This window comes from Capricornis sumatraensis, chromosome 6, assembly GCF_032405125.1.
Source record: "Capricornis sumatraensis isolate serow.1 chromosome 6, serow.2, whole genome shotgun sequence".
Classification (NCBI taxonomy): Eukaryota; Metazoa; Chordata; class Mammalia; order Artiodactyla; family Bovidae; genus Capricornis; species Capricornis sumatraensis.
In genome coordinates this window covers 108417100-108443887 of record NC_091074.1, presented here as the reverse complement: position 1 = coordinate 108443887, position 26788 = coordinate 108417100, and the positions used below count along the sequence as shown (strand labels likewise).

At 44.4% G+C, this 26788-nt stretch overlaps 1 protein-coding gene across 1 annotated transcript in view; it reads right to left on the bottom strand.

Moving 5' to 3' along the window:
* Positions 1 to 2003: 2003 nt before the first annotated feature.
* Positions 2004 to 26788, bottom strand: part of LOC138080812 (paralemmin-1-like) — a 115659-nt gene continuing 90874 nt past the window's right edge. Inside the window, exons 4-7 of the mRNA XM_068973653.1 lie at positions 21068 to 21182; positions 19975 to 19996; positions 13720 to 13821; positions 2004 to 2743 (exon numbers count right to left, since the gene is read on the bottom strand). Of these exons, the coding sequence (XP_068829754.1) occupies positions 2004 to 2743; positions 13720 to 13821; positions 19975 to 19996; positions 21068 to 21182 (979 nt within the window). The remainder of the gene's footprint in view (positions 2744 to 13719; positions 13822 to 19974; positions 19997 to 21067; positions 21183 to 26788) is intronic.

Here is a 26788-nt window from a genome sequence, read left to right as displayed (position 1 = left end):
AGTTTTATTCAAAAACAGCTGCTTTGCTGAACCTGAGATTTAGAGAGAATTCCCTCAGCTGTTCAAAATCAAGCCATGGATGGACTCACTTTAGAAAGTAGAACTTAGCTCATTATTTTTTCCCTTTTTAAACTTTTTTTTGGTTTACATATTGGTGATAAAATGATTTATTTTGTGCTCATTAAATGTAATTGTTTGAAAACTAAAAAATATTGTTTTTCCCCCTTCTAACTGGAATAAGAACAATTTCAAGCCAATATATTAAAAATAATCAATTTAGCACTAAGAAAGCTATTTAGGAAAAATTGAGTTGATTCTGTAATAAAATTCTCTCCAGGTCACTTTGCTTTTGCCTCCTCTCAATACTCTTCACAGAAGTTGAACTTGATCTAGTACATCTTATCACATATTTTTAAAAATTAGGTTCTATGGAACATGGATAAATTTGTGAATTATCTGCAACAATACTAAGAATATTTGGCAAAAAACTTAAAAGATATACTGTTTTAAAATCAAGTCAAATGCTACAGCTTTATTTCATTGCTCTATTATTATTTTATTATATTGCTTCCCTTTGGTTCTTTTATACCTGTGGCTATTTGCTTTGGGAGAAATGCTAAGAATTTAAAGAACTGTTTATTGTGTTCTAGATAAAAACCACCCTTGATGTTCTGGAATCTTTATAAGTTGAGGAAACCATGCTTGAAGAAGCTCAGTTATGTGCCACTCACTCCATCAGTATTTGTGGAACGAATTAAAGTACTTAGGGTGATAAGAGAGATCTTTCTTCATCTTTGAAACTTTTCTTTGTCTCTCTACATTTTAAAGTTTAATTTTGTGTGGTGGATAAACCTACATGGTGAAGGTACAGGTAACATTCTCTTTTTCATGGGGACATAAAGAAAAGAGTCCAGATGGAAAGCTCTGGAATCAACAGGGTAGGTGAATGAAGAATTAATTCAGGAACAGCACCGTCCACAATGGATGGACTGGAAGCATCCCAGCAACCACTATAGGTCAGAAGGACTGTTTTAGAAATATGGTCACTACAGAGAAACTTCTCAAAATGACCACTTCATTGAAAATAGATTAACGGAATATATCCATGAAAAATAAAACAATATAAAAATTTATACTATTTTTTTTTTAGAGAATGAAAGCAAGGTTCATGGATTCACCTAAGTTTGGAGATCACTACTGATGCTCAAAACAATGCTTGTTTCATGTCCTTAGAAAGTTAAAAATGGTGCTTCTTATATAAAGGGTCCATCAGTTAAGTCATAAGAAAGAGAGACAGCTGTTGATGGGCAGGTTATGGAATTAGTCCCTACAATTCAGCTGTAACAAGCACTGGGTTCTTTTTCTTTTACATCAACTTCATTTCAGTTTTAACAGAAGGGAAGCCAGAGATGCACAATACTGTAACCTGGAAGCTTATGTAAGGCAGCAAAAAGCATCACCCTAGATCGAACAAACTAAGTAAGGTCCACTTTTGGCTACACCAGCGTCTGGCTAGACCCCACAGCACTTGGCCACATAAAATATAAAAGCAAAGATCCACAGTAAGGGAGGCAAGTGAGAAATCAGCAACCTGGCAACGTGTGACTACATGATAGGAACACGACAAAATGATTCCCCTGGTGCCCACGGGTTCAATTCCAGTCAAATGAATTAAGGCTACGAGATCACTGGCTGATATGAAGAGTCCATTCCAATCGAGCAGTAAGGAACCGATTCCCTCTTGAAGACACAAGGAAAAGTTTAGAGGAAAAGCAGGTTCTTGGAAAGAGTGAAGCACACACATGCATGTTGTCTCTGAGCTGAGGAAACTGGAGAAAAAAACGAAAGGGGGAAAAAAATAAGAGGGATCAAAGCAATCCAACTGCAAGGCAAGGCAGGTGTTTGCTTCCAGTTCACAGTATCGCAGTTAGTGGTACAGTGAGGTCTACGTAAGTGGTGGAGAGCACAGAGGCTGCCCGGAAGAAAGGGGAAGAAAGAAGTGGTCACATGACAACACAGCATTGACAGCGCTTTTTCTTTTGGGTACCTGGGGCTGGCTCCGTGGCCAAGCTCTCTTCCTTCCCTTCAGGGGATGAGGGCTCAGTGGTGTCTGAGATGGGTCTCCCGGACACCAGCTCGGCTGCATTCCCATCAATGGTGGATACGTCTGTCACCGTCTTCTCCCTCAATGACTTCTCATCATCTTCATCAATGAGGACCAACTCGGCCTTGATGGTTTCATCATAGCCTAGCACCTTCTTTGTCTCCTCTTCATCCTCGATATTTTGGTAGCCCATGAAAATCATGGTGACTGGCTGATCCAAGTTTGCCTCCGGCCCTTCAGTGCTGGGGGCTGGAGCCTGCTGCCCTGGGTTCCCAGAAGAATGATCTTTCCTAGACTTATGGACCATTTCTAACTTGGCTTCTTTGCAGAGCATGTGTTCCTTAGGGTGGCTGAGGCTCCCATCTGCAATCCCAGTCCTTTCTGACACGTGCCCTCCTCTTAAGCTTGATTGTCCAGCTTTCTGAATAAGCTCTTCTACATCCTTTGAGCTTAATGTGTGCACTCCGTTTTCTACTACGGTGCCTCCTGAGTGCACCTCATACACTACTTTGGTACCATCATCAAAGACTTTGACTCCTCTCTGATGGACCCCCTCTGGGCCAATGGTGGATGTAGAGAGAGTCTTGGTCTCTCCTGTTTGTTTGTCTTTCTCCACATTAATTTCCATGGCGTACACAGCTTGAACGAAAACAAGAGAAAGGAAGTGCATGTTACAACAAAAAAAGCCAGTGAATGGTTAATTGCCAAACAGACAAAAAAAACGGTGTTGTGCCCTTTCTAGTCTAACCGCCAAGCATCTTGAGTGTTAGAGTGAGTGCACTGTGGACAGAGGTGGTTATATATGTGTTCTAATACAGCAGCTAAAGGCACTGGGAAGACATGTGTAGAGTTACCATTTCTCAATGGCATTCAAACTTCCAAGGAAGAGGAGCTAAATAAGGCCACGAGCGACTGTTGAGATCCAGTGTGCCACATTTCAGGGAAGTTGATGACATGCAAGTTCACCTTGATTGGGAGCGCACCCTAGACCTAGACAATTTTAAAGTCCTGGTTAGGATGTAACCTAGCTCCAAAATCTTAAGTCTTTTTAGAGAACTCTTTTACCAAGTGTTTTTTTTTTTTTTTTGACATTTCCCTTTTCTGTGAATGGAGATTATGCGAAGGGTTTTGCAAGACGGCACATGGCCATCCTTTACTCTAAAAGAAGACATTTGCAAAAATGGAAACTATGAAAGGAGTCAGATTATATGCTCTGTGAGCTTTATTCACTTAGCTAGGTTTCTAAGACAAGAACGAGAAGAAGAAAGACTAGAGGGGGCATTGTCCCACGACACGGGAATTCGAGGACGGTGCTCACAGAAGGCCTCTTTCTTCCCCCAGGCACATACTGCCAAGTCCTCGAGGTTCTGCCCCATGCTGTCATCCCCAGCTGCTGCCTTCTCTCTGTTCCACTGCCATCTCTCAATCTGAGATACCACTCCTTCTTTCCTAGATGATGATCACAAGAGCTTCCTACCTGGTCTTCCCAGGTACCACCCTCAGCCTCTCCAACATCCCAAATCCTGGGGCCAGTCTGAGCTTCCTCAGGACCAGCTCTTTCCAGTCCTGTAGACTCTCACGACACTCCATACTTTCTGACCTATTGCCTCAGAGGCTCCCCGTGAGGCACATGTTCTGGACGGGAGGAAACTTGGCCTCAGACCCATGGAGCCAACTGTCCCCAGACACCCTTTCCCTGAATGACCCACACATACGTCAACCTCTGCAGCTTCAAAACTGAGTCCATCTTCTCTCAAAGCTCCCCAGAGTTTTGGTGAGAGCAAAGTCTTAGTGGGACAAGCACAGTCTTGGTGAGAAGTAATACCTAGTCTCTCAAGCAAGAAGCCTCAGAATCATACTTGATTTTCCCTTTTCTGCCTAATTCCCCATCATCAAACAACTGCTGAATCTAATTCTACTTCAAATCCATCCCCACGCATCTCCTCACCGTTATCTCTATCACCACTGCCTTAGACCAGACCTTCTGCACAACAGCCTGTGTCTGATTTCTATCTGCTACTTCTGTCATTTCACTTCCAGAGGGCCAATGGAGAGGAGAATGGTTTTTACAATTTAGAAAAGAGAGAATTCATGTTGATATACAGCAGACATAAACCCATATTGTAAAGCAATTATCCTTCAATTAAAAATAATTTTTAAAAAAGTGTTATGAAAAAGAAGAAAGGACAGAAAGAACCTACAAGTAAAGGCAAGAGAGAATTTAAGAAAGAGAAAAGGAAAGAAACAAGAATACCCAGCCGAGATCATACATGGTTCAGAAAGTCTAAAATATTTATGATCTGGCCCTGTATAGTAAAAGCCAGCTGACTGCTATTAGCCTAGGGTCCACCCTGCCCACAGAGTTATCTTGCTTACAAATTCACCATCAGCTCCTGTGTCTGCAGAGGGCAAACATCAAACTCCTTAGCTTGGCATATAATTCCCTTGGCATTTGTCTGCAACCTTCCTTTCTTGCCTTGTCTTGCCTTGCAGCCTCTCTCATTTCACAAGCACTGAGGCCATAACAGAGGTCTCACTGTTCCCAGGACCTCTTTACACGACCATTCAAACCGATGGGGTCGCTCTGCTTTGTCCCTTCTCCACTGACAGACTCTAGAGTCTGGTGTCACATCTCTGCTTGTCATCGCCGTTGAGTCCCTATCTCTTTCTGAACTATAAGTTCCCCACTACGTTAAAAAGATCCAAACTATCTTTCCAAATGACGTTTTGTTATTTCTTTACCCTGTACAGCAGCTAAAAAACACCATCTTCCACCTAACATTTCCTGCTTTTAAGATTCCTTCCTCTTGAAATGTCCTACTTTTGAGTTTCTTTATATCCAAATGTGACTCATCCACTGATGCCCAGGTCAACTGCACCCTCTTCCATGAACTTTCTTTGATCACCCCATTTCTAAGTTATCCCTCTCTTCTCAAGATTCTCTGAACACTTCTTATCAACTGAGGGCACTTAACACTTTCCAGTCAGTAATATAATTATTTGTGGGAATGTTTTATTAGCACCACAGATTTTTAGGATCCTGGAAGGCTAGCTTTTTGCCTGGCATCTTTCAGTGATTCTCCACCACCCCAAACACCTACCTTAGAGCCTTTTGGATAGAAGGTACCTGTTAAACATACCTGTGAAACAAATGCTACTAATTGAAAAGTCTAATTGGTTGTTTTAATCTAGTGACAAATAGTTTATATCACACCAATGAAAAGCTATACACAGTGATTAATGTTTGTACTGGGGGAAAAATAACAATGGTATTTCTTCTGCTTATAAGATACAATCTGACATGGTTAACACTTAACTAAGAAGATTTTGAAACAAATTCCAATGCTTTATTTTCATTGTGTCTGTTTTGAATGTTTCACTTGCTCAGCACAAAGATCTTGAGTTTCTTTAAGTGACACAGTGGGAAGTCAACCAATATTTGTCAAAAAGGTACATCGGCTCATACAATGACGGTGATATCAAGAGAACTATGTCTGTTATTTCCTGATTTTCCACAAAATGTGTTATCAAACAGAATAGGCATTTAAAATCTTTTTTCCCAGTGGTTAAGTATGGATGTGAGAGTTGGACTGTGAAGAAAGCTAAGTGCCGAAGAATTGATGCTTTTGAATTGTAGTGTTGGAGAAGACTCTTGAGAGTCCCTTGGACTGCAAGGAGATCCAACCAATCCATCCTAAAGGAGATCAGCTCTGGGTGTTCACTGGAAGGACTGATGCTGAGGCTGAAACTCCAATACTTTGGCCACCTCATGCGAAGAGCTGACTCATTGGAAAAGACCCTGATGCTGGGAGGGATTGGGGGCAGGAGGAGAAGGGGACGACAGAGGATGAGATGGCTGGATGGCATCACTGACTTGATGGGTTTGGGTAAACTCCAGGAGTTGGTGATGGACAGGAAGGCCTGGCATGCTGCGATTAATGGGGTCGCAAAGAGTCAGATACGACTGAGCAACTGAACTGAACTGAATGGGCTCCAAAAACCTGTTCCTTAAATATTACATTTATATTAAAAGGCACAGTTTTGGGATGAAATATTGCATCCTATCACTACAAACACACTCATGGGACATGTTTATAAATAAGGAATGTAATAATGATGGACAAAGGAGCCTGGCGGACTACAGGTCCATGGGAGTGCAAAGAGTCAGACGTGACTTTGCAACTGAATTGCAACAGCAGCAATAATGATTGTCAGTTAATAGATATAAACTACAAAACCACCCAGTAATGTGTGAGCCAAATGGTACACTGAGCTGCAATCAATACAGAGTATGGAATAAAACATTGCTATTTTTATAGCCATATCTGATAGGATATACATTATTAACATAGGAATCTTTAGGGATATCCCTCCCTCTCTCTGCCCACCAGTGAGAATGCTATCATTTGTGGTCCAATTTTCCCTTCTCTACCATCCTAATTTCCAACCTCAGCTGGTCCTTGCCTATTCTTAGAATCAGAGACTGGACTGAAAGGAGGGATAATAGGGAGAATGTCTTTGCTGGAATGGTTAATCAGATCCATACAATAAAAAGCTGAGAAAGGAGGAGTTTAATGGAAGAGACAGTAAAAGCTCTGTGAAAGATGGCTAGGGAGGGAATATTCTGTGGCAGTAGATGATGCTTTGTGGAGGGAAGAAAAGGGAATATGAGAAGTCCTTCTGGGTGGAGATATGAATTGGATCCCTTTCAACATCCTTCAGAAGAAACAGGTAAAAAAGAACAGAGTTTCTTTTCAGTGGGTTTTCTTTTTTGCCTGCAATTTTATGCTACATTTTGTGAAGCGTGAGATCACTCTGGGTGTGAACCGCAAGTGACATGGATTCATTAGGGTTACAGATTAATATTTATATGATACACACTGTTCTTTCAATATTTCTAGAATTTGAGAGTAAACTACTTTAAGATATTTTTATAATAAAAGCTTAGATAGATTATGCCATAAAAGACAACATTCATATGTATTTTTTTTTCCCCAGATAAGACCTAGGGCTTTAAAGAAACCACAGATTTTTAGTAGATTTCTTCAGGTTTGGTCTCAACATTCCTTGTCTGCCTTCACTCTCTTCTCTTTAGTAAGGCGACTCAGGCAAACACTTCGAGAAGCTCTAGCTTAAATAAAGGCAATATTTTTGTTTGAGATTTATTGAGATATTATTGACATATAACATATGTTAGCTTAAGATGTATGATATGATGATTTGATATACATATACACTGCAAAATGATTACCAAAATAAGGTTAGCTGGCCCTTTCACCCTCTTACATAATTGCCAGTTTTAGGGGTGATAACTTTAAAGATATACTCTCTTAAGACAATATTTAGACTTCATGGATACACATATGAGAATGTTACTAGACATTCAGAAAACCAAAAAGGAAGTGTGAACATTTTTCTTAAATGTGTTGTTTGTGAATAAGTATTTCTATTTTGCTTCAGCTCTCAGCCAATAGTATCCCAAATATGAACGAGGGTGGATATGAACCAGCAGGAAGATAAGGTTTACATTTTATTTAGGAGGCATGCACACAATTTTTAAAACTCTTCTGCTTTTTACTGCTGCCAAAGACCTCTCCCTTACATCATGCCCTCATCTCTAACCACAATGAACACTCTCTAATCTGCCCTTTTCTTCCCGCAAGTTTCCCCATGCCACAGGTACACGACGATGAGGATCGTAAGGGCTTGGTATCTGTGTTCATCTTATTGGAAAAAAAAAAAATGAGGAGAAGGGTACTGCTCAGGGAAGGAAACTTTATGGAGAGCCTTTGAAAGAGATTTGGAAAGAGCTGCATGGACATAAAGAAAAGTATCTGAGGAAGGACCAGGTAACAGAGGAAAAAAGGAAAGAGTTTAGTAGATGTTCCAATGATGGGTTGATTGGAGTCTGGAAGTATGTTTTTATAAAATGATAAAAGTATTGATTTTCAAGTATTACACATTGATGCCAGTGAGACTGGAGGTTACAAGCATGTTTGTTCTGCCTTCCAACATCCCAGTGAGAGAGCAAGTATCTCCATTTTGCTGATGAAGAATAAGAACCAAAGGGGCCAGTTTCTGCAAAGGGATACAAATGGATTACATCACTGGTACTGCAAGTTTGAGATCTGTGTTTGGTTTCCTTGGTTCCCCCCCCCCCCCCCCGCCGACAGCTCTTTCATCCACAGAAGGGCCACCTTGGAGAAGCAGAGATATCCTAATGGGGTTGATGAGCCTAGTTTCTAGGTTCTGAAAAGACCCAAGTATGAGCAAGAGTGGAAGGCCTCCAGGAAAGATACCTGGACACCCCAGGGCCCAGAAAGAGAGTGTGAAGAACACAGAATGCTTGATTGCAGGTCAGACCTGCTGCCCTGGCTCCTTGCACCCTCTTGTCCCCTGTCACCTTCAGCCTGGACAAACACAGCAGCTGCAAGGGCTCTAAGGGACCCAGGGAAAAGGAAACAAGAGTGCCTGACACAGGTAAGTGGAAAGTGACACAAACTGGAGAGATTCCATTTCAGAATCAAGCCAAGAACACACAAGACAGAACTCTGCCCATGAAGACAGAACTTTTGATCACTGTTAAATTCCTTGACCCAGGCTGCTCCCAGCTCACTTCCCTTGACTCACTGTGATCAGTGGGTGGAGGAATAAAGTTGAGGGTCCATGTGTAAAGTATAAAAATCATGTCCCATCATCATCAGTCATCATATGGGAGGTGTCATAGGAAGGGAGAAAGTGAGCCTGAATTCCTATCCAGGTCACATCTCAATTTAGGGCCTCATTTTCCCAACTGGTACAATGAAGGGTATGTAGCTCTTTTTTTTTTTTTAAGTATAGCTGATTTACAATGGTGTGTTAGTTTCAGGTGTACAGTGAAGTGATTCAATTATAGAAATATTAATGCATACATATATGTGTGTGTGTATACATGGTATCTAGCTTTGATATTCCATGGCGCCATTAAGAGCCCATGTGTCCTGTGAGTTAGAGATGTATCAAATCCAAGAGGAGGGAGGGCGATGGACAATCAGACCAGGACCACCACCCAGCAGTGAGATCTTCCCTGTGTAATACACATCAAGTAGCTAGCAATGTACCATGTGGAAGAAAAACAATACATACGCTTGGCTTATTGAATGAATATATATACATGCATCTCTTTGAGCATAAGACTATATATATGCATTTACGTTCACTCCTCTTGAGGTGGGAAATACAAAATTAGCATTGGGATATCAAAAATGATGAAAATGAGGATATTCATTCAGAGTGAATCCTTCCTCTCATCTCAGAGAGCAATCTCTAACTTCAAAACCCAATAATCAAACATTTCTTCAAATCAAATGTTTTCCCAAGACTCTGTGGTTTTAACAAAAATAAGTCAGCAAGGGCATAATGTTGAAGGACAGCAAAGTTCAGTTGCTCAGTCGTGTCCGACTTTTTGCGACCCCATGGACTGCAGCACGCCAGGCTTCCCTGTCCATCACCAACTTCCAGAGCTTACTCAAACTCATGTCCATCGAGTTGGTGACGCCATCTAGCAAAAGCCAAAGCCAATTTCTCATATTGACTTTGCTTCAGTCTTTTTGGTCAAGAAGGGCAGTTTACAGCTTGAGAAGTGTCGGAAAGAATACTGCTAAGAGGTAACTGAAACACAGGACTGCTAAGAGGTAACTGAAACCCAGGTGCGTAGAGAAGATTGGAAGATAATAAAACTCCCAGGGACACAAATGCTCACAGTGCTTTAGTGCCCCAGTTCCCACATCAGTGCATTTGTCCCAAGGATTTCATATACCAGGAAAGGCACTGGAGGCAGAAATGCCAAGTTCTAATTTTCAAAACTGAGAAGGAAGGAATTCCATAAACTATATATAAATAGCTGGACATCATGGCTGGCTAAATTCTAGAGTCAGTTTTGAAAGAGCAGAAGCTGAGCACATTAATCTCAATTTTTTTCCCTTCAAGGTCTCTAGATAGATTAGACAAATGACAGAGATAAAGCATATTGGATCATCATAAAGTCCCTATTGTCCTTATGTGGACAAGACAGAAACATGTGCCATGAGTGTTAGGACAACAGGCAGAACTTGTCACTGGTTGAAGGGCTATACCCCATAGGTGCTGGGTAAGGATTCCCCAGGGCCAGGAGCATCCCTAACGGTGAGCCGCAGGCTTCTGGCTTTTTATCAAACTGTGCAACAATTTTATCAGTGAAATGATGACAAATAATGCCAGTTTGCTTTTCAGATCTGAGATGATTCTAAACTTAGAGGAAAAGTGAGGGTGTGTAGAGCCACAGCCATGAGCTGTAAAATCCTGACAACAAAGAGAGTTTTCTCCTTTCAAAATGGTTAAACCCTTTATTCAAATGAAACCTGATGCAGAAATACGATATGGAAACCCAAGGCTGGGGAAGCCGCTGTGTTTGAAACGGGACAGAACACCAAGTCCCTCACCTCAACTCCTTCCTCACCTTCCAGAGACTCCTCGGTGACCCCAGGGGCCCCTGACACTCCTGAGGGACACTTTAACAGGTAGAAACTTAACAGTCATGTAAAATCTACCAAGGGCCGAGAGGCGCATAGCTCATCCTTATTTTTGCCTCTTAAGATTAGAAAGAGAGGAACTTGTAGGCTCTTTTGCGTGTGAGAAGGCGAAGGAGTGTGTGCACAGTTGTGGGGGAACAGACTTCTCGCTGCCCCGAGATGACTGTGGAGCGACGACTCCACTGGACAGAGGGAAGGAGGCCTGGGAGCGGCGCAGGCCTCTCACTTCGGAGGCTGTACCTGAGAGCCTGAAGCGGAAAGGCCGGGAGGGCCGCCAGGAAGTCACACGGCTGTGGCCTCTGTGGGGTGACCGCTCAGCCCGGAATGTGCTGGGCAGCTCTGAGTCTTGCCCTTCAGAGACCAAGCGGGGCGTGTTCACAAGGGAGGGACAGGCACGGCTAAGGGGGTCCAAGAAACCTACCATCTCAGGACCAGATGAACCGACCAGGGCTGCAGGCATTAAGGGGATGGAAAGTGAAGGCCTCAGAAAGACAGGATGTGATAGCCGTTTTCAAATATTTAAACGGAAATCAGAACTTAGGTTTGTTCTGAAGGGCTCCTAAGATACAAGCTTAGGTTTGTATCTTGCTGCTGCTGCTGTTGCTGCTAAGTTGCTTCTGTTGTGTCCGACTCTGTGCGACCCATAGACAGTAGCCCATGAGGCTCCCCCGTCCCTGGGATTCTCCAGGCAAGAACACTGGAGTGGGGTGCCATTTCCTTCTCCAATGCATGAAAGTGAAAAGAGAAAGTGAAGTCGCTCAGTCGTTTCCGACCCTTATCGACCCCATAGACGGCAGCCCACCAGGCTCCCCCGTCCCTGGGATTCTCCAGGCAAGAACACTGGAGTGGGTTGCCATTTCCTTCTCCAGTGCACGTAAAAAAGGTAAAAGATGAAAGCAGCAGGCTAATGAGAGCCTCATCTGAGGATGAACTTCCCAGCTGTCAGAGCCAATTACAGACAGAATGGGCCATCTGTAGGGAGACCCAGGTCATGGTGTGTGCCTGTGGTTTGAAGGCCTCTTGGCAAGGCCCTGTGCCCGGGCTTCCATGTTTGAATAAGGAATTGGAACAGATGCCTCCTGATTCTGCAAAGCAAAGATTCTAAATAAATTCCCACTCATACAGAACTGAACACCTCCCAAACTCCAGACAACCAGAATATTTGTCATAATACTGAGTAATGACCAGTGACATTTATTAAAATGGCCCTAAGACTGTGCAAATTTTCAAAAGGACGCCCCTAAAGCAAGATGGATGATATCTATGAGAAAGAATTCCAGGGGTGACTGCCATTCATTTGTATGCTATCCATGCTCTGTGTAGTCACTGCTAGCCATAACTGATCATAAATCTGGATGCTCTATTTCAAAAAACAGCCTGGACAAAGCAGTTAACCACATCAAATGCAATTCCTTTCAAGCCTCTGCATCTGTATATTTCCACAGTAGATACATTTATGCATATTGGTTCTTAACTGATAAACAAAAGTACATGTAAACTTCTTTTTTAGAAGACTTGAGCACATAATACTTTTTCAAAATGGCATTTGCTATTGGGTTCATTATGTTTTCACAGTGTCTTTCGAGAGGAAGGATCCTAGCTTGTGATAGTGTGTATATTCCTACGCACACAGAACTGCAATCCCAGTAACATATCACTCTTAAAGCTCACATTCCTTGACTGCCAGTGCTGCTCAAATCCTTTTCATATCTCTCAGTCCCCACACACTGGCCCTACCGCCTTCATGAACTGATCCATTAGTTAGGTCATATTGCATGTCCTGTGAGTCGCAGAAATGTGAAGAGGAGCTAGAGAGCTGTTTACCCACAACTACTGGGAACTACCAACACTCTAATAACAAGCAGGGAGGTATGTGCCTTTTGAAGAGTTGTTATCCCGAGTTGATCTCAGAAGTGCATCTTGGAGCATTTAAAAGAATCTGCAGCTTAAGTCACTGCCAATGGTCGTAGGATGACTGTAGGTACAAGTTTTTTAACTATCCTGAGATCCTAGCTTGAGTTTGACCAGATACCATTTACAGTACCCCCCCCCAACTCTAGAACCCTGTGAATCTGTTTGTAAAATAATATGCTAAGATATTTATAGAGTCCCCAGGAGATACTTATATTTTGCCAACGTGCATGACAATTATGTCAATACCTGAATTATTTTACTTTTATGTTAAAAGAAAGGCTTATTTGCTTCATAAAATACTGTATAAATAATTTCCTCTGACTTATTAGTCCATGATTGTCTTATAAAGGTATTCTTCCATGACTTCTTTTAAACATAAATTTACCTGGATTACATAAAGCATAAATCTGATGCTCAAATTCCAGTTCACCTACATTATCACAAACTCTACAGCATTGGCGGCTCATTTTTCCATCCAACCCCTGCCCTCAGTGCCTCTGTGCACAGAGCAAAAAGGATTGGTATAGTGATTTATTAAGCACGGCATCCAGTTCTGATTTCTGGGGCACATTCACACTGAACAGAGCAAAGCAGAGCTCTCGATATGTTTTACACTCACAAATGTATTACTCGCTACAATCCACAAGTGTGAAGAATATTAGCAAAAAGCATACATTCATTAAATTGCTCCTTTTATTTTCCAAATATACCACAGTAGGTAAGAAATAACTCCAGCAATGAGGAGACGTGAGAATCTATATGTTCACAGTGTACAAACAGCTCAGTTCCCCAAGGATTACAGCAACATTCTCACACGCTTTGAAAATAGTTTCCCCCCAGCTTCCCGGCATAGCTCATCTGATCTTGTAGAATGAGGACGGATATAAAGACCACAAACACAGATTCCTCTGAAGTAGGAGGAAAAGAGCTCTATGATTTTCTCAATACTCCCTCCCCTTGGCCCTCAGAAACCCCTCAGGGACCAGTGCCGCCCTGTGTGGCCACTGTAAATTCTACATCTGAAGCTGTGCTGAGGAGGGAGTCCCCCCACCATGTAAGAATATCTGGGCATCCCTCATTAATAAAGTTCAGAGGAATGCAAGCCTCACTGTCAGTCTTGGCATCAAAAGCAGACAGTTCCCCAGGACTTACCAGCTGCTCTGCTGGTTCTGTCCTGCTCAGGTGATGGTTCTGCTGTTCGTGGACAGAGGATTGGCAGGTCAGGGAGCTGGGAGGAAATGTGATTTACTGCATCTGGTAGCAGAGAACAGGGAATACAATTAGGCACAGTGTCGAGAGGCCTGATGGGTTCACTGCCGAGACAGCAGCTTGTCTGCCCTACATAATGGACCACAGAGGCTGCCACTGCAAGAGAGGATCAGGGTAAACAAAGACCAGCATTAGCCCAGTGACTGGTATTCAGTAGAGCAGCTGAGGTAGGAGAGATCCCGGCCAGAAAGCTCAAGCCCTAGAACAGCTCTATGTATTAAAAGATTCAACAGAAAGCTCTAGATTCTAAGAGTACAATGTGTTCAGAGGACAAAAAAAAAAAAAAAAAAAAAGAGGGAGAGAGATGAACTAGTGAGAGCCATTATCAACTTGATGCGGGTGCGTTCTCAGTTCCTCTGTTGTGTACAACTCTTTGCAACCTCATGGACTGCAGCCTGCCAGGCTCCTCTGTCCATGGGATCTCCCAGGGAAGAATACTGGAGTGGGTTGCCATTTCCCTCCCCACAGGATCTACCCAACCCAGGGATCAAACCCAGGACTCTCACACTGGTCTGAGCCACCAAAGAATGGGACTGGGCCAAGTATGGGACTTCAAACTAGAAACATGGAAAGTGAAAGGGAAGTCGCTCAGTCATGTCTGACTCTGCGATCCTGTGGACTGTAGCCCACCAAGCAGGCTCCTCTGTCCATGGGATTCTCCAGGCAAGAATACTGGAGTGGGTTACCATTTCCTTCTCCAGGGGATCTTCCTGACCCAGGGATTGAACCTAAGTCTCCCACATTGCCGGCAGACGCTTTAACCTCTGAGCCACCAGGGAAGCAGTAGAAACAGGGAAGACATGTCTTAAACAGAATTGGAAAACAGATTTGGGAGTCTTTCCTTAAACTGGAAATATCACTTTACGTGCCTGATTCATTCTGAAGACTAATAGGCATAAAAAATTTTTTTTTCAGAATTTATCCCACAATTTCAGTCCTTCTGTCTGGTGTTTCAGCTAGAAGATCCTAAGATTCCAAAGAACAGCACCAGTGAAACACCATGAGCTCAGCTGCAAGAAATGTGGCCTGTGCAGAATAGAGAGACCAGCTCTGCTTGGGGAAATATCTTGAAAGTTCACTTAGGGAGATGGAGGCCGTGGAAGTCAATAGGTATGTTGAAGTATTAGAGGAGAGGGGGAAATCACTGGGTTGAAACAGGGGGAGAATCTGTGCATGCTCCAGAGAGCAGGGGGAAAGTGAAGGAACATTCTAGAAAGCTGGACTCTAGGTGATGTGATTCCTTCCATGTGCCACAGGCACACCCCATTATCCTGGAATGTCGATCACTGGTCAATGATCACGTCTAACTGCTTATCGCATATTTCAGTCAATAGTCCACAAATCATCTCAAGCTCAACGTGTCCAAAACAGAACTCTCATCTCCACTCATCTGCTGCTTCTCCCGTACAGCGTGTCTCGGCTCACTGGCACCACAATTCACCCAGGATCCTGGCGGTGCCCCTACCTCCTCTCCTGGTATCCAGTCAGTCCCCCAGCCTTCCCACATCCATCCCGTCCTCCATATCCCCACTGATGCTGACTTCATTCCGGCAGGTTTCTGCTTTCCTTTTTAAATGTCATGTAGGAGAGGGCTGTGAACAGACACCAAATCAGGACTGGTTGAGTTCTGTACCGATGAGGCCACTGCCGACTCACACGCAGCCGAACAACCAGGATGTATTGACACTGGACCATCATGTTCTTAGGGCAAAGCGAACGGATGGGGTGGAGCTTCTCTAAGAGAATGGGTTTGTCTGTATCAACCCTTTGGGAGACAGAACCGGAAGTCAGGAGTCGGCAGGCAGGCCCTGGGTTGGAGCGAGGCTCAGGTTACTGTTTCTCCCTGGGGCCTCATGTGTGCTGGAGTTGGGCACTGGGTCAGACAGACCTAGCTGAAGGCTCTTCATTGCAGGGGAGGAAGGTGGGCCTTTGGGATGATGCTGGGCTGGAAGATAGCCAGGAAGCAGCCTACAGAGCCCCTCTGAAATGGCCTGAATTTGGGCCAGGGCCTCAGAGTATGGTCACATGTCTGAAGTCGCCCTTTATTCTCCATGTTGAACTGCTCTGCCAGTGTTCCTTAAGTTAGCTGGCAGACTCTGCTCTCACCCTGGAGAGCTGTGGGAAGGGTCAGGTCCCTAAGCCACACGAGGCAGGGCCAAAGAGAGCCGCAGTTGGGGTAAGGCGGGGCCTGGGCAGGAGGCGGAGACAGTGGTCCAGGGGAAGGAAGAGCAGCACAGTTTAGGAGAAGACCAGAGCAGATGTGCGCAACTTCTGAGTTTCCCTGAGGATTTCCAGAAGTTTGTGGAAGGGCAACCTCGGTAAGTCCGACTGCCTGCGTTCAAACAAGATGCATTTGAATCTCTCAAGTCATTGAGACCAGGTAAGACTTTGCAGACTGGTCACACGTGTCTGGTGCCTTCTATGCTATGCATAGAATTTCCAGGACATTTCTGCATACTGAAAGATTTAGCAGCTAGAAGTAAAAGCCACCCGCAGGCAGGGGATACTGCTCATGACTCCTTTTGCTTACATTTCAGCCTCCCCCAGGAGGCAGCTCCCCAACAGAAGGGAGCAGGTGATGGAGTTAGCGTTGCCCAGTGGTCACTGGCTACAGGCTCACGGACTACAGCTCCTCTGGGGCTGGGGCTCCATGGTTTCTGCTCCTGATAAGAGGTGGCAGGGCTTGGGGCCCAAGGAAGAGGATAGGGCAGCTCCTCAATATATCATTAAGTAGTAATTCCTGAGGTTCTGCAGCCCCAAGGGGTCTGATAGACCAACACAAGGAATCAAAAGCAGGGCCCCCAAAGCTTCCTCGGGGAGAATTCCTTCACGTGGCCTCAGTCAGTAAACTGCCCTCTTCCTGACAAAGTCTGGGTGGTCTATCATGCTTCTTCCTCCCTCTGTCCGAGGAGGTAACAGTCAGTTACAGTACAAAGAGGAACGGTGAGTCCTTCCCATTACCCAGCACTGCTAAAATCATCACTGTATGAAGAACATAAATAGCCAATGTTAGAGAGAAACAAAACTGATGAAAACTCTCTTAAAATCATGACTTCTGGGCAAGTGAAGACACACTAGATCCCAACAATTGGTATGAAGGTTTTGATACAGGAAAGGTTCCAGGCCGCCCCAGACTGGGATGGGATGGAAATCTACAAAGTCTCAAACAGCAAGGACAAGACAGGCCCAGGACAGAGGTTTTCCTTCGCCAGTTCTGGCCAAAGGTTTCATACTAGCTCCCCAGTGGGTAGAGAACAGAGGTAGTTCTAGGTACATACTATATGAAATTTATACTTACACAAGACACTGTGCCTATTTAGGGCAGTAAAAACAACCCACCCAATCAATTTTGACTACACCATATAACAAGGATGTATGTGGGGTAGGGAGGAAGTGAGGGGGGATCATGAAGTATGTGGCCAAGAAATTCTACTCCCAATTAAAATACATTGCTCTTGATTGCCAAGGCTATCATGTAATCAAAAAACATTGGCGATCCAGCAGTCTAATATCTTTATTTCCTCTGAAAAGTACAGGGGGATATGCACAGGGTACCTGAAGAGGGGTCATTACACAAACACACACTAGCAGCCAACTCCTTGGCAACTCATCACACTGGCGATGCTTTCGCTGACCTCTGCTGTGTCTTGTACAGTTAGTTATATAACTTCAACTGGACCTGGATTCTGTAATCATCGTGTTTCAGAAGTTGGGTATTTGTCCTAAGGCATTATTATTCTACAATCATTTTTTGTTAGGTCTTAGTACCAACTGGTTGATTCTAAGAGGGTCTTGGTAACTTTGAAATCAAAGGAAGAGGAAATAATCAGACAGCCCAAAGGTCCCAAACTGGATGTGCTTCATGATGGGTTTTTACCCACAGAGTGACCTATATACACTGACCATGTTCTTGGAAGGATGTATTCCCTCCTTCAAACTGCTTTCTTTGCTAACAGATGTGGTGTAATGGAAAGGTCTCCCTAGGCTTAGTTATAATCAGACATGGAAGTATCACCATCCAGGGCAATAAGGAAGATCATGGAAACTTTTCCCTGGCCATTTCTTGAGACCCCTGAGACTTTTGCATCCTCCTAAGCCTGAGTTCACTCATCCTGTAAAAAGCAATGGAGGATAAAATCACGAGGGGTATTTTTCTCTGCAGACTCCTTTCTAAGTCATGATTGGATTTCTTACCACCTCTATGAACTACTTAGGTAAACAGATGAAAATAGTGGGAAGTACATGGAGCAGGAGGAAAACAAAAGAGAGAGAGTGCTGAGAGTTTATGACATGGCTTCATGGATGCTTTTAACAAGTCACATACTACGTGGGTCTCCATGGCCCACACAGCCTTCCCTGGGACATAATATGCAGGTTCCATCCCTTCCCTAATTAGAGAGAGAAGCCTAGGAAAGGTCTTGGTTTGAGAAGGGAAGAGAGAAAAATGAAGTGAAAGCAGAAGAGGTTGATGTGCACGCCTCTGGTATGTGGGTGTCTGTGGGTCCATGTCTGATACTTAATGTGTAACTGCTAATCACATACATGACCTCAGGGTAGTCCTGCTGCTAAGTCACTTGAGTCATGTCCGACTCTGTGTGACCCCATAGACGGCAGCCCACCAGGCTACCCCGTCCCTGGGATTCTCCAGGCAAGAACACTGGAGTAGGTTGCCATTTCCTTCTCTAATACATCAAAGTGAAAAGTGAAAGTGAAGTCGCTCAGTCGTGTCCGACCCTCAGCGACCCCATGGACTGCAGCCTTCCAGGCTCCTCCATCCATGGGATTTTCCAGGCAAGAATACTGGAGCAGGGTGCCATTGCCTTCTCCGCAGGGTAGCCCTAGCACGAGGGAATTCCACTATTTTTCCCATGCTGCCACCCCCAACTCCCCAAAACAGGCAAGGCCACCTCCTCAGTCTATACTCCAACCCCAAAGCACAGAACAAGTGTCCTGACTTGGCCATACCCTAGAGAAAGTTGTGGAACTATCATAGGTCCTCTTCCTGGAGTTGCTGTGGGCTCAACCTGGACTTGTCTCTGAGCATATGCCCTGGGATCATGAATTTAATACCTTCCCAAAGATCACCCAAGGAGCCAAAATTCAGATCCCCTGCCTTTCATTTGGTGGGTAGGCAGAACCCAAAGAAACCACCATTTTTTCTTGTTTGTTTTCTGAAGTTAGAATTATCCTTATTGCAAGGACCTTTGCTAGACATTATAAGAAAAACGCCTATCCACCTCTGCATTTTAAAATCTTTAGCCATACATTTCCAAAAGTCATTGGGAAAATACTGATGCCAACGCTTATTCTACCTTCTGCATCATCTTCCTGGTTTAGAGGCTGAAAGAGAGAAGACAATGTCTGTTCCTTCTGACAAGATCTGGCATTTTTGGACAGGTTGAGCTAAGGGTCAGAGTGAAAAGTGGAAATCAAGTGGTTTTCATGAGTTTGTAGCTAAAGTTAGAGGAGCAAGGTGAAAGCTGAGAGGCACAAAACCTCAAATTCATCCCATGGCCGCAGTGAAGGAGAGCAGGGAAGCAGGGGGCAAAGAAGGGGAGAGAGAGCAGGGGAAGGCCCACTCTTGCCAGGATGGGGTCAGGTAGCCAGGGCCCTGCTCCTAACCCTCATGTGCCCCCAGCCAACCAGGCCCCACAGGGAGGGAAGTTCTGTGAACCCCTGTTTCCCAGGGAGGCTGGAGAAACCGCGGTTTTCTGATTCAAAGTAAAACCAGAGGCCTTAGGAAGGTTTCCTAAACATCAGCTGATGGGCTCCTGAGACCTAACCACCAGTTCCAGTGGGCTCAACCCTGCCACGGAACTGGTCCTGAGGGTGGTGCTCTGGGCTGAGTGTATTTCAAGAGTGATCCAAGCAGTGAACCTTGGAGACCAAATGGGAAGAAGACGAGCTGGGCCAGCTGTGTAAGAATAGGAAGAGCTGGTTGAGAAGTAGTCCTTGAAGAGGAGAGGCAGAGGAGATGGGGGCATGGCCCTCCCAGGCATTCGCAAACTGCTCCCCTTCTTTCTGATGCCCTTCCAAACCAACACAGCATATCTCCCAGGGAGCCTGTGTTAATGAGACCCACTAAGCTGACAGATGAGAACACTCAGGTACAGATAGGGAGAGAGCGCTTACACTTACCTCCATCTGCACTGGAGAAGCTCTGTGGAGACAAAAGCAGGGCAGGGAGTCACTATATACGTGGGGAGATGACCCTTCACTCATTCAGCCCATCTTTCTCCCCCAGAATTTGACCGTGGTGGGCAAACCCCATGCTCTCTTTCCTTCTGGGAAATTTGTTTGGGATTCCGAAATTTAAGGAAAAGGTTTACCCTTTGCACCTTATTTACCCCAAATTTCTCCCAGTAGACATTTATGTCAATTATCCAGCAAATACCGTTGGTTGTGCTGGAGAAGTGATAACAGAAAATCCCACCCTGTAATGAATGTGTTTAGATTGCTTTCTTATCACTGCTGGGTACCTGAGGAAACAGGAGTTGTAAACTAGAGGGGAGGGGGATCCTGAGTTATTCAGAACCTGCTGGCATTACGGATTCTCTCTTTGCTACGCAGCACTGTGTGTTTTCATAGACAGGCACATCTCATTTTACTGTGCCTCAATATTGCCTTTTTTTTTTTTTTCTTACAAATGGAAGGTGCCTGACAACCCCCAGTTAAGCCAATCTGTCAGCACCATTGTTCCAACAGTACTATTTTTAATTAAGGTATGTACATTGTTTTTTAGACATAAGGCTATTGCATACTTCACAGACTAACAATATAGTGTAAACATAACTTTTATATGCAGTGGGAAACCAAAAAATTCATGTGACTCACTCTATTGCAATATTCACTTAATTTCAGTGGTTTGGAACCAAACCCACCATATCTCTGAGGCATGCCTGTGCGGTAAAATTTCATGTTTCACTGACACTTTTTCTTTTTTGGAATTCATGCCCATTTGATACGGTTTTGCCCCTGGCCTTTTTATGAAAGAAAGACTTAAAGCCACAGGGAGTCTGTTTAACCGGCTTCATAAGAATTGGTTTTTAGACCAATTCGCCACTCTCAGCTTCAGAGACAGCTCTGGTCCTCACACATCTACTCCTCATTGCAGGGTGTGTGGCCCAGGCTTCTTATCCATACCAACTGGCCTTTTCTCCAACTGGCACTGTCGTGGTGTGCCTGCTTCCCCAGGGGTATAAGTGAGAGAAATGACGTTAGTTTTCTTCACCTTCTGAAAGTCCTTGAAGGATTTTTCTGTTTCCTTTAGCTTCTCTAGGATGATTTGCTCTTTGGCAGATATTTGGGACTCTTCACTTTCCAGGGCTTGTATTTCCTGCTCCAGCCTGGAAAACACACAAAGAGAAGACAGGTTACTTTATCTTCTGGCCAGAGAGCACCTTCCTCCCATTGGGTGATTCCCTGGTGGTCTCCGTTTTACATGACGGTGTGGTACCTGGCCAGGCTTTACCTTACAGCCTGTTGCCACCTCTGCCACTGGGCAGACATCGGTCAAAGGGAAACAACCCAGCGTTGCTGCCACCCAATCATTGCCACCACCTTCCAATATGCTTTGGTGCCTTCCTTTCAACTCTTCTCTCCTGCGCATTCTTAATTTGGAGGTAGATATTTTTCACAGCGTGGCTTCCCAGGTGGCTCAGTTGTAAAGAATCCGCCTTCCCATACAGGAGACTTGGATTCATTCCCTGGTTGGGGAAGATCCCCTGCAGAAGGAAATGGCAACCCACTCCAGTATTCGTGACTGGAAAACCCCATGGACAGAGGAGCCTGGTGGGCTACAGTCCATGGGGTTGCAAAAGAGTTGGATACAACTCAGCGACTAAACAACAACAATCATTTTTCATAGGTTAAGACATACTATCTGAAGGAAAATAGCTTCATATTCTGCTATCTCGTACTAACTGCCCTTCTGTCAGGCAGGCCAAAGGGTGAAGAGCCGGTCTTGCTCAAAGGAAATACGTTGCCGCGACATGGCTGGTGGCTAGTGAACCTGCTGTCACCTTCCTCAGTGGCCTGACTTCTGCCAAGAAGAGAGGAGATGGAAGAGACTGATACAACTGCCCCTACTCTTCTGGAACTTCCCTCAGCTTTTACAAAACCTATATATTTTCTGAAAAGGAAACTTCAGCACAGCCAGAGACTCTGGGAATATTCCAGAAGAGCAGCTACACTGAAGTTGCGAGGGAGGTCTTGCCAGCTCTATTCTTTCAATGAAATGATTGTAATAACCACTTAACTTTTCTTGAACACTAAATCTGTGCCAAGAGCTAAGCTAAGAATTCACGTGGATTGTTGTTGTTAACCTTCCTTATGACCCTACAAGCAGGGAATTCCCATTTTACAGACAAACTCATTAAGGCAAGGCAGGGCTAAGGAATTAGTTTACTGATACAGAGCGTTGAAGCTAGGGTTTAAGCCTGGAAGTATAACTCTAGACCCTGGTCCTCACCATCGTGCCAAACTCTGGTCACATGGTACTTCACTACGGTATTTCACATATGCCCTGCCTTTTTACACACGGAGTATGTTGACTTAAATAGGGTGGTACTGTAATGTACCAATGTTTTTGGGTTATGAAGGGAAGGGTGTTCCCCTACCTATAGGACCCCATACTATGACGCTTCCAAACCATTTGGTCTGAATTTATTCATTCATTCATTCACCTCTGCTTTTGCTCTCCTCCCCCTCCGTCATGTTGGAAGCTTTGCTGCAGAGCATGCCTGCCTATGTTTGTCCTTTAACTCCCCCTCTCCTCGTCTATGTTCTAATCTGCTGCAGGGAACTGGCTAACCAGGTCTGTTCAACTGAGACCCAACCTAAAGCGTTCAGAGCGAGATCTGAAGAGTAAGGCTCAGACGGTAAAGAATCTGCCTGCAATGCAGGAGAGCCGGGTTCAATCCCTGGGTCAGGGAGATCCCCTGGAAGGGAATGGCAACCCACTCCAGTATCCTTGCCTGGAGAATTCCATGGACAGAGGAGCCTGGTGGGTTACAGTCCATGGGTTCGCAAAGAGTTGGACACGACTGAGTGACTAACACACAGAATACCAAGATACGGGCATGGAATTATTCTGGGATGCACTGTGCCTCTCAGAGGGCTTTTCTGTTTCCATCTTAGGCATCAGAAAAATAACTTCTGGATGGATGATAGCAATTACTTTGGGTTATGAAGAAACCCAAACAGGGCTTCCCAGGTGGCTCAGCGGTAAAGAATCCGCCTGCAATGCAGGAGAGACAGTTCGATCTCTGGGTTGGGAAGGTCCTCTGGAGAAGGAAATGCCAACCCACTCCGTTATTCTTGCTGGGAAATCCCATGGACAGAGAAGCCTGGTGGGCTACAGTCCACGGGGTGGCAAGAGTCAGACACGACTCAGTGACTGAACACAAAGACAAATGCTATAACTATACTCCCTCCAGATGAACACAGCTTCAGACATACTGACTACTTCCCTCACAGTAAAAGTGGCAGTTCTTTTCATGACTCAGACGGCCCTACAGCATCTAGCCTCCTAGTACCTATAAGAGCCTCTACTCTTAACAATGTGCCCATTTCACTTTATGCTTTGGTTAAACAGAGCTACTCCTTATTTGCCCATCTGCGACCACTGATTTGCCTTTCTCCAGAAAATCCATCTCCAAACCCTAGCCACTATTGAAACCTTAGCTCAGATACCACCTACCTCATGAGGCTTTCATAGATTCACCATCAGAAAATAACAATATCAGTGGTCTTATCAAGTCCACTATATGTTAGAGCATTGGCTTTCAACCAAGGTGCTTTGGTCCCTTAGGGCATAGTTGGAGATGTCTGGAGATATTACGGTTATCCATTAATCAAGCAGAGTGGAGTTGGTGCCACTGACATTTAGCGGGTAGCAGTTTATAAACATACTACAAAGTACAGAACACCCCCCACAATAAAGAATGATTTGCCTCCCTAAAACCAATAGGGCCAAGGTTTAGTAACTCTAAACCCTGCATCAGAGTATACATAAATTATTAATTTCCATTAATAGAGTATAAATTCACCATGAGAAAGGCACAGTCAATACAAGTATGTTGAATGAATGATAAAAGATGAATCAGGTTGCATAAAGTCATATAGCTCAGCCAAGAGGAGATCTTCAGGTTTCTGAGACAAGGTGAATTCTTCAGCAAGCTTTGACTTGAGAGGCTGTGTGTGGGCTGAGAGGCACACAACCTAGAGGAGAGGGCCAAGCAGCATCGATAGATAAACAGAGACATAAACCTTTGCTCTTCCGAATGTTTATTATGTCTTTTATTGATACATACATCTGTGTCAATTACTTTGGGAGGAATCAAGGAAAGGAACAGAAGCATGGAATAGGGACAACTCAAGTGACCTAAAACAGAACCAATTCAGTGGGTAGGGGAGCTCCAGGCTAGAGGTTTCCTGGAGAGTTTTGAGCAGATTTCATTTGAATCTCAAAAAACCGAGTACCTCAGCAGATATCTAGAATGTGGGTTGACTCTATTATTCTCAAATTCCTTCCCTTCCCCCTGCATCTTCATGGGAAAAACATATATGTCCCCAACCACTGATATTGGTCTTGGCCACATGATTTGCTTTGTCCTCATGGGAGGTGGGATATACTTCTCTGCTCTTGACTTTGGGTGCAGCCATGTGACTGCATTGGCCAATGAGATGTTAGCAGACATGACACAAGCAGAGGCTTGGAGTGTATCTGGCCAATCCGGCTCATCCTCTTGAGCCTCTTCCAGCACCAAAAGAATAGCTTCTCTGGGGAGCTGCTGTTCCTTTAGCCCGAGCCCTGGAAGGAACACGTCGGGAGTAGACAAGAGCTCAACCCAGAGTCAGAGGCCATGGCCAGTCATATCTGCACCTTCCATTAGAGCCACTCGGCTAAGCCCAGCCCAGATTAGCAAACACCCAGTCTTCTCACAGAAGAGTGAGCAAGAACATATGATTTTTATTTTGAAGCACTGAGTTTGAGAGTCATTTGTCACAGAGCGCTTTCTTGGCCAATAGCTAACTGCTGCTGCTGCTAAGTTGCTTCAGTCATGTCTGACTCTGTGCGACCCCATAGACGGCAGCCCACCAGGCTCCCCTGTCCCTGGGATTCTCCAGGCAAGAACACTGGAGTGGGTTGCCATTTCCTTCTCCAATGCATGAAAGTGAAAAGTGAAAGTGAAGTCGCTCAGTCGTGTCCGACCCTCAGTGACCCCATGGACTGCAGCCCACCAGGCTCCTCTGTCCATGGGATTTTCCAGGCAAGAGTACTGACACAGCTCAAATATGTATATGTTTTATATATACATATTATATATGTATTATATATATTATACCTCCTAATGATATATATTCCATCTATATAAATATGTGTGGGCTTCCCAGGTGGCACTAGTGATAAAGAACCTGCTTGCCAGTGCAGGCAGATGTAAGAGACAAGGAATCAGTCCTTGGATGGGGAAGATCCCCTAGAGGAGAGCATGGAAAGCTCATGCCAGTATTTTTGCCTGAAGCATCCCAATGACAGAGGAGCCTGGTGGGCTACAGTCCATAGTGTCACAAAGAGTCAGACACAACTGAAGTGACATAGCATGCACTGCTACTGCTGCTAAGTCGCTTCAGTCGTGTCCGACTCTGTGCGACCCCACAGACAGCAGCACACCAGGCTCCGCCGTCCCTGGGATTCTCCAGGCAAGAACACTGGAGTGGGTTGCCATTTCCTTCTCCAATGCATGAAAGTGAAAAGTGAAAGGGAAGTCGCTCAGTCGTGTCCAACCCTCAGCGACCCCATGGACTGCAGCCTTCCAGGCTCCTCCATCCATGGGATTTTCCAGGCAAGAGTACTGGAGTGGAGTGCCATTGCCTTCTCCGAGCATGCACACATGCATGCAAATATATGTGTATGTGTGTGTGCATATATCCTAATAATACCTGAAGCTGAAAGGTCAGAGGAACTATAAACTACCCTCTCCCCATCCCCCTCAATCCTCAGAGAAATAAAGAAGAGTACAGGGTACTCCTTCACAAATTTTAAAATTGAGAAACTAGGAAAATATCAGTGGTGGTTATTTTTGGGTAACGAGATACTGAGTGTTTTTAATTTTCTTTATAATTTTCAATATTTTTAATATAATTTAAAAAATCAGATATTCTGTATCTAGGTAAAATAAAACCAATAAATCACATTTTAAAAATGCCACCTCTGACCTAGCACTGAGAAGGCTGCTCTTCATGGGCTGTGGCACCAAAAAGGAGCTGAGGTCCAGTGGAGTGTTAAAATAAATACAACATCAGCTGGCACTCAGTTCCACCAACACTGACGGAGCTTGTCCAGCTGAACTGAGTCAGGCACTACAAGGAATTCTGTAATAAAATTAGGTTAAAAATTTCTGACTTAAAACAAAAAGGTTGACTCTAAGTAACTCACTACTCTCAATGAAGCAGCCTCAAGTGATTAAGAATTCTCTGTGATGTGATGCCCACTGGCTGGCCTGATGATCTCCACTGCCCTATTGGTTTCAAGGCTCTTGGCTATATAGCTCAAGTGCTAAAAATTTGGGTCGTGATACTGCGTAACTGAGAAGGAACGCGGGGCGGGAGGAAGGGGCATGGAAAAAAGCAACAAAACTAGGCTTTTAAGATAACAACAATTGAGTTTCATCCAGAGGGAATGAACTCAGGAAATCTACAGTTTGTATATGTCCAAATGAGTCAGACCCAAATAGCAGATTTCTCTACAAATGCACGTGTGGGCACTGGAAAGCTCAGACTGCCATCTTTCCATGGAAAGCCTGAATCACAAGCCTGAGGAGCTTCGCAAGAAACGAAGTGTTGTGGGGTTAATAAGAGTCATTCCAGTTGGCTTAGAAATGCCAGTGTTTTCTAGCTTTATGACCGAAATCTAATGCAGACTTCCTAGGAGGAACCAAGGAGATACTGC